Source organism: Populus euphratica, unplaced genomic scaffold (genome assembly GCF_000495115.2).
Source record: "Populus euphratica unplaced genomic scaffold, PopEup_1.0 scaffold448.1, whole genome shotgun sequence".
Lineage (NCBI taxonomy): Eukaryota > Viridiplantae > Streptophyta > Magnoliopsida > Malpighiales > Salicaceae > Populus > Populus euphratica.
This window is the reverse complement of record NW_011500031.1, coordinates 369,022-378,034: the sequence shown is the minus strand read 5'-3', so window position 1 is coordinate 378,034 and position 9,013 is coordinate 369,022. Positions and strand designations below refer to the sequence as shown.

At 35.1% G+C, this 9,013-nt stretch overlaps 1 protein-coding gene across 1 annotated transcript; it reads left to right on the top strand.

Annotated features, from left to right (window-relative positions):
• Positions 1-6: 6 nt before the first annotated feature.
• Positions 7-2,871, top strand: LOC105142482 (probable protein phosphatase 2C 38). The gene is made up of 4 exons (XM_011050136.1): positions 7-407; positions 907-1,274; positions 1,872-2,108; positions 2,468-2,871. Exons 1-4 carry the CDS (start codon positions 128-130, stop codon positions 2,705-2,707), a joined length of 1,125 nt encoding a protein of 374 aa, XP_011048438.1. The 5' UTR covers positions 7-127; the 3' UTR covers positions 2,708-2,871.
• Positions 2,872-9,013: the final 6,142 nt, after the last annotated feature.

The window sequence follows — 9,013 nt, the reverse complement described above, 5'->3', positions numbered from 1 at the left end:
GAACTGGATTTCAGATTTAGTCTTGTGAATATATTGGTTCCTGGCTCATTTGGATAATGTGAAAGTAAGTAATACTACTATTATAAAGTTGGTTGCTTGTGGTTGTGGTCTAAGTGATCTCTTCAAAATGGTTAAACCTTGTTGGAGACCTTGTGTGGAGGATGATGCCACTGAGAAGGTTGATGGGTTGTTGTGGTACAAGAATTTGGGGAACCATGCTTATGGAGAGTTCTCGATGGCTGTAATTCAAGCCAATAGCTTGATGGAGGATCAAAGCCAACTTGAATCAGGACCTTTGAGTTCAACCAATTCAGGTCCACAGGGAACTTTTGTTGGGGTATATGATGGACATGGAGGAACTGAGGCTTCAAAGTTTATCAACCACAACCTTTTCTCCAATTTCAAAAGTAATTGTTTTGCTAATTTTACTATTTGCTTGGACCACTTCGTAATTAATTAGTAATGCTTTGTTTGCTTGAATCTTTAGGATCATGCTTATGACTCAACTCTAGTGAATGATGTTATCTAGAAGTATTGTGTCTTAATGAAGGAAGTGTGAATGGTTGGTCAAGTTTAAAGAGTTCTGATGTTCGCAAGCTAGATGCATTTTCTTGGAAAATACATACAGGTCTTAGGAAACACACTTTTAAACTTAAAGGTTAAAGGGACTCGTGCACACCAAGTGTATGGGCTGAGGATCAATGTTTTGTTTCTGTAAAAGTTTAGTTGTTATTTCGAAAGGATTCTTTCTGTTGGATCTATTTTGTATGAATCTATATTTAACTTCTCAACTGGCTTAAAGCATTGATCAGTAATGGATGCCCTGTTTCGTACACGATGTAGCAATCTTTCAATTGGATAGGCAGATGTTTAATGCTGCTAACTTTCTGTTTGTTTGTGATGCAGAAATTGTTTCTGAGCAACAAGATGTATCGGAAATTGCTATCAAGAAGGCTTTTGCATCTACAGAAGAGGGTTTTCTTTCACTTGTGAGAAAGCAGTGGCTTAGTAAGCCCCATATGGCATCTGTTGGATCATGTTGTTTGGTGGGAGTCATGTGCAATGGATTGTTATATATTGCAAATGCAGGAGACTCCCGAGTGGTTTTAGGAAGAGCAGAAAGAGGAACCAGGGAAGTTACAGCATTACAATTATCTACGGAGCACAATGCTAATATAGAAACTGTGAGAAATGAACTCCGGTGTCTGCATCCCAATGATTCACAGATTGTTGTGCAGAAGCACAAAGTTTGGCGCGTGAAGGGCATCATACAGGTAATTTCCTTGCATTTTCTTTCCTATACACCTGACTGATTGGAGAAGGTTTATATCAGTTGAACTTTATACTAAAATGCGGTTTGAGTGTTACTCAACGCATGAGGTTTCAGTGTGTTGGGCTTGATGTGATGGCAAAGGGTTTGAGATCGGCACAGCAAGTCTCGAGCTTGAGTAAGGGCGTGCATCTCTTATAAAAGCCTGAGATGGCTAGGGTTTTACTCGCTCATCTAGACTCATAAAGTGAGCTTCTTAGGGGATGGAGTTTTCTCGAATCTAACCTCGAGCTTGAGTAAGGGCGTGCATCTCTTGTAAAAGCCTGAGATAGTTAGGGTTTTACTCGCTCATCTAGACCCATAAAGTGAGCTTCTCAGGGGATGGGGTTTTCTCGAATCTAAAAAAAACATGACAAAAGGGGGAAATGCTCTGCTATCCATAGCATTGTGCTCATTAGAAAATGGATTTAATTTTTGTATCATAAATATGTAACTAGAAGCTTACTATGTTCTGTTATTTCCTTTCATGAGAACTTAACAATCTGAATGGTTAGGCAGTTTTAGGTAAACATTTTCCATTTGCTGACATTTATCCTTGCAGGTTTCAAGATCCATAGGAGATGCCTATCTTAAGAAGTCAGAGTTCAACCGAAAGCCTCTACAACCAAAGTATAGACTGCCCGAACCTTTCCACAAGCCAATCCTAAATCCAGAGCCAGAAATACTAGTGCGCAAACTGCAACCAGGAGATCGATTCCTCATATTTGCTTCTGATGGTCTATGGGAGCATCTTGGCAATCAGGAGGCTGTTGACATAGTCCAAAATTTCCCCCGGAATGTAAGCTCATCCCATTCTCTCCATGACATCATGTGTAAATCTGTTCAATCATCTTGACTGCTGTTTATCCAGCTGTTCACATAGCAACGGTGCAGTCATTGATAGTCTTTAAACTGTAATTACTCAAATTTTCTGCCTCCTGACCAGAAGTAACTCCAATATTGGTTGTTCTTACAATTAGACAGCATTTGTTTTCTTCCACCGTTGTATGGTTTATAATCTCCAAATACGACTAAAGTAACAACGCGTTGTAGTAATGAACTGTCATGATCATTGCAATTTTCCATGGTAGGCCCATAAGTGAAGGTGTGGCTGTTTCAAAGCATTAACTTGATTCCTTTTCCGTATCTACGATGCAGGGAATTGCCAAGATGCTTGTCAAAGCTGCCCTTCGGGAAGCTGCTAAGAAAAGAGAGATGAGGTACACAGATTTGAAAAGGATCGAACGAGGCGTCCGGAGACATTTTCATGATGATATTAGTGTAATAGTTGTGTATATAGATTCTCATTTGATCAGTAGAAGTTCCATCAGTGACCATCCCTTAGCGATAAAAGGAGGAAGCGCCGCCACTATATCTGACTCAGAGACAAGATTCTAGTGTTTGATCTCTCCATCCCCATCTTTAGATTATTGCTGGAAGATTGTGAAAGACATCCTGTTTCTTGAGACCCCAAAAAGTGGGGCTCACAATGTCAATGAACATCACTCTTCAAAAGATTTCTGGCTGTTAACCGCAATTGACAAGCCATAAACATTTTGGAACTTCTGGCTGAAAACAGATCTGTTAAATACATAACCTGCAGTTAAATGCAACCGGGAAAGTTTAAAATGAAGCTAAATCATATATGTTCATTGACTCATTTTATCACCGCCACGAAGGGACGGGAGAAATTTTACTTTATTTTTAATATAATAAAAATTTTTATTAATATAATAGATGTATTTTAAAATATCATAATTTTTTTAATTAAAATTTATAAGTATATTTTTGTAACCATGCTATATTCATTGGATATAAGATTTCAAGTTAATTTATAAAGTAATGGAAGAATGTGTTAATATTACGGATATGTTTTATTATACCATAATTTTTTTAATTAAGAAACACAGAGATGATATATATATATATATATATATATATATATATATATATATATCTGTGAAAGAGTTTTTAATTTTTTAACGTTAATTTAAAACTTCAATGGAAAGGTAATCTTCCCAAATAAAAAGACAATTGACAATGCAAATATGTAGCCTTGAATTATCTTTCTAATTTATGTGTTGTTATTTTTTTATCTTAAAATTTATTTTTTCTTAACAAGAAAAAATTATTTTTATTTTTATAAACACATCAATCAAATAAATTCTATTTATAACAAATATAAAAGAAAAAAAATATAAATTATAATAATCTCTTTGAAATATTTTATAATTAAAAATAACTAATATTTTAAAAAATGAATTAGAAAATAGAGAGAGAAAATATTAATTTAAATTTAAATATAAAACAATTAATGAACTAATAATATAAAAAAGAGTTGTCAATACTATTTAAAAGTTAAAATAGAAACTCAATCTTGATAAAACAAGTTTCACTCTACGAATTTTATTCATAATATTTGTATACAGATTTCAAGTTGGGTTATTATTTTTTTCATCAATACATCTATCTTTATATAGCAGTAAGCAGTAGAAACTATTTCTTGACTTCTACGAAAAGACCATTACAATTGTGGTTTGTTACAAACAAATTCCTAACTGATATAACTATATTCTACATGAGTAACAGCAAGGTGAAACTAACATAATGTTAACACCCCCTCTCAAATTGGTGCATAGATATCATTCATGCCCAATTTGTCAAGACTGGTATGAAAAACTTGGCTGGATACTACTTTCGTCAGCATATCTGCAAGCTGATCTTGCGATCGAATATGAGGAACTTTGATAATTTTTTCTTCCAATTTTTTCTTGATAAAATGTCTATCAACTTCAACATGCTTAGTTCTATCATGTTGGACAGGGTTATGAGCAATGTCGCATGCCGCCTTGCTATCACAATACAATCTCATAAGACTTGTTTGCTCAACCTGGAATTCCTGCATCAAATTTTTTATCCATAATAATTCACATATTGCTTTGTCCATTCCCCTGTATTCAACTTCGGATGAGGATCTAGCTACTACTTCTTGTTTTTTATTTCACCAGGTGACTAAGTCTCTACCCACAAATGTGAAATATCCCAATGTAGATCTTCGATCCTGTATTGACCCTGCCCAATCAGCATCGGTATATCCATCAATCTTCAAGTTATCCCCTTTTTTAAATAGAATTCCTTTACCTGGAGATGATTTCAAGTAGTGCAAGATACGGGTGACAGCTTTCATATGTTCTTCACTAAGGGAGTGCATAAACTGACTGATTATATTTAAAGCATAAGCTAAATCAGGTCTGGTATGTGCAAGATACATTAATCTTCCCACTAGTCTCTGATAACGTTCTTTATTAGTGTGGATTTGTTGTGGATGTATACTTAGATTCAGGTTTTCTTCTATAGGAGTGCTAACAGGACTACAAGCTGTCATACCTGTTTCTTTTAACAAATCTAGGGCATACTTTCGTTGAGACAGAAAAATTCCCTCTTTCAATCTTGATACTTCAATACCAAGAAAGTATTTTAAGTGACCTAGAGATTTCATTTCAAATTCCTAGGCAAGACAATTTTGTAATGCTTTCTGCTCTCCAGGATTATTTCCAGTTACTATCATATCATCCACGTATACGATCAGAGTTGTGACTTCTCCCCTTTTTGTTTTCAAGAATAACGTATGGTCTGAGTTGCTTTGCTTGTATCCAATGGATTTCATGAAATTAGTAAACCTCCCAAACCATGCTCTTAGAGATTGCTTTAACCCATATAGGGATTTCTTTAACCTGTATACCTTTGTGCTTCCTTTGATTTGCATAATACATCCAGGAGATAATTCCATATATACTTTTTCTTGGAGATCCCCATGTAAAAATGCATTTTTTAAGTCAAGTTGATATAGGGGCCAGTCAAGGTTCACAACCAAAGATAGTAGGATATGAACAGTATTTATCTTGGCCACCGGTGCAAATGTTTCCATATAATCAATCCCATAAGTTTGAGTGTATCCTTTGAGGACTAGCCTTGCTTTAAACCTTTCAATGATGCCATTCGCTTTGTGTTTAATGGTAAACACCCACCGACATCCAACCGGTACCTTTTTCTATAGGAAGTTCAACCACTTCCCATGTGTAATTTTTTTTTAAGGGATCTCATTTTTTCATTCATGGCCTCTTTCCATCTTGAATCTATTATGGCTTCCTACACACTGTTAGGAATAGATATATCAAATATTTGATTTGTAAAAGTTTCATTTTCCTTTGATAATTTATGGTAGGACACAAAATTACTTATAGGATAATGAGGTTTAGAGGTGAGAAGTGGTTCATATGCAGTTTTGGGTTTTCCTCTTGTGGTTCTGTGGGGTAAAATCTTGAGTTGAGTTTCAGAACTTACTTGAGGTTCAGTTACAGATTCAAATTCAGGACACAATTAAAGTGGGGAAACTGGCAACTGAGGTACTTGAGTTCTTTGTTGCAGTACCTCTATTTGGTTTTCTTCACTACTAGTGGTTTGTTGTGGTTCTGCTTCTATATATTCTTCACTATTTTCATCGTGCATGGTATGTGAAGATGTATTACTAGAATGCTTATCTCTTGTAACATATAGGTCATCATAACATGTCTGCTAGTTAACTTTGTTGTGCTCCTGACTTGAGGATTCAGGGGCAGAGTAATACATTATATTTTTATGGAATACAACATCAAGCGTGACGTAGAGTTTCTAAGTTGGTGGATGATAGCAGCGACAACCTTTCTGATGCTGGGCATAACCAACAAATATGCATTTGAGTGCTCGTGGTTCTAGCTTATTCCTTAATGGTTTGTGAAGATGAACAAAAGTTGTACATCCAAAAACTCTTAGTTGTAAATGTGACACAACAGGAGAACATATTGTTTTATGAAGAACACTCAATGGGGTTTGAAATCCTAATGTGCTTGAGGGTATCCAGTTGATAAGATATGTTGCTGCTGTGATAGCTTCACCCCAATATTTAGTTGACATATAAGCTTTAAATAAAAAGGCTTGAACAACTTCAAGAAGCTGGCGGTTCTTACGTTCCGCAACCCTATTTTGTTAAGGGGTGTAAGGGCAAGTGGTTTGGTGAATAATTCCATGATTGATCAAATATTGTTTCAACTCCTAGTTAATGAATTCTCCACCATTGTCGCTACGAAGAACCTGTATTGCAGAACTATATTGTATGGCTACCATGTTATGAAATTGTTTGAATAATGAACTTACTTCACTTTTGCATTTCATTAAGCAAATCCATGTCATATATGTGTGATCATTAATAAAGGAAATAAACCATCGTTTACCATTAAGAGAGCAGGTATTTGTTGGACCCTATACATCTGAATGTGCAACCATAAATGGTGTTGGGCTTTTATTCATGCTGTTTTGAAATAGAACTCAATGGCTTTTAGCCAATTCACACACATCATATTTAAACTTTGTGTCAGGTAAGTGCACAAAGAGTTTCGACATTAATTTCTTCAAATATCCAAAGGATGAGTGACCTAAACGTTTATGCCATAACCAAATTTCAGAGTTTGCAGCAGATTCAAAGTTTGCACTTGATTTATTCATAGAGAATGCTTGAGCTAACTGGTGACAACTTGCTGGTGTTAAATCCAGATAATAGAGCTTTCCCCATCTAGTACCATAATCAATTGTCTTCCGAGTTTGAATATCCTTGAAAACACAAATGTTAGGCCAAAAAATAACAATACATTGCAAAGCAAGAGTTATTTGAGCAACTGAAAGTAAGTTATAATTAAGAGTTGAAACAACTAATACGGAGTCAAGACTTATATTTTCAGTAAGTATAATAGAACCTTCCCCATTAACAGACGATGAGGTACCATTTGCTGAGGATATAATATATTGTTCTGATGGTTCAAAAGATTGAAGCCACAATTTGTCAAAGTTCATATGGTCAGTAGCTCTGGAATCAATTATCCATTCATTTCTATTGCTAAGAGTAGAGGTATGAAAGACTTTACCAGATTCTTCCTTTGTGTGAGTTGAAGGAAGTTGATGTTCTGCCACAGATTCTTCCTTAATCGTGAGATTGGTCATTGTTTTGATTGAAGGATGTTCTGCCACTGCAACTAAAGCATGAGTATTTGGTTTTGAGTTTCGTTTACGAGGTGCTTTAGCAGGATCCCACCATTCTGGATACCCAATTAGTTTATAGCATTTCATCTTTGTATGTCCAGTCTCACCACAATATGTGCAAACATATTTTGATTTTGCCTTTTCAATTTCATAGCTACTATTCTGAGTTTCTGATGTCCGAATTTTTTCAATTAGAGGGCCATTTGATCGGTATATTCTTGGCTTACCTCATCGTGCCATCATTGTAGATGATTCAGTATGACCAGCTCCAGTTTCATTGTTTAAAGTAGCTCTGCGAACAGCATCACGGCGTACATAAGCATGAGCTTCTTCAAGATCTAGTATCGGATCTTTTTTAAGAATTTCCCCTTGGATTTGTTCAAATTTTGCATCCAATCCATTCAAGAAAATATGTACCTGTAATCTTTCAACAGATCTTCTATAAGTAATAACATCATCTGGGTCTTTCATTTCAGTTCTGTCGTAACAGATCTTCTGTAAGTAATAACATCATCTAGGTCTTTCATTTCAGTTCTGTCGCGATGATCCAATTCTTGGAAGATTTCCATAAGATCACCATAATATGTTGACAGTAGTCGACCCATTTGTTTTGTGGAGAAGGCTTTTTGGTTGAGTGAAAAAAGTTGTGATTCGTCTGATCCATCGAAGAAGGCTTTAGACAAGGCATTCCAAATTTCTCGTAGTACGTAGTCGGATGTATCTTTTCATGATGTCTGGTGACATAGATGTTAACAACCATCCTTTAACTTTTTTTGACATAGACGTTAACAACCATCCTTTAACTTTTTGATTTTCTGCGTACCATCTTGAATAACCAGCATTAGTATCTTGTGGTGGTTATGTCTTGCCCATAATATATTCAAGCTTTTCTCTTCCTGCAATCTGCATTTCCATGATCTGAAACCATACATCGTAATTAGTTTCAGTGAGAATAACACTGGTTGTGAATCCAGAGTTTTCAATTTGTACATAGATAATGGGTGTCGATTCTGTTGTTTTATCATTCATCATGAAAAAATAAAGAATGATAGAAAATAAAATGATCTCAGGATGCAAGAAAAGGAAATATTCAAGAATAGATTTCAAGATCATAATGCAGAAAATATTCAAGAACAGGTTGCAAGATTTAAAGTGTAGAAGAATAGGTGAATGATCGTATAGGCAGATGTTTATTTTGTTTTCCCCTTTTCCCTCCTTTTTTTTTTCTCTTTAAAAAGGAGAAAGGTGATAAAGATGCAAGATTGACAGAGATAATGCAAGATTTATTAATAGAGGCTCTGATTGGATGGTGAAGAAAAAAAAAACTGAAAAAGATACACAAACAGAGAAAGAGACGATACAGGTGCAGGAAAGCTTTATCAAGAAGGAGATTTCAAGGGAAAGATATATCAGTAGTGCATTTCCATGCTCTGATACTATGATAAAACAAGTTTCACTCTACGAATTTTATTTATAATATTTGTATACAGATTTCAAGTTCTGTTATTTTTTTTCATCAATACATCTACCTTTATATAGCACTAAGCAGTAGAAACTATTTTTTGACTTCTACGGAAAGACCCTTATAATTGCGGTTTGTTACAAACGAATTCCTAACTGATATAACCATAT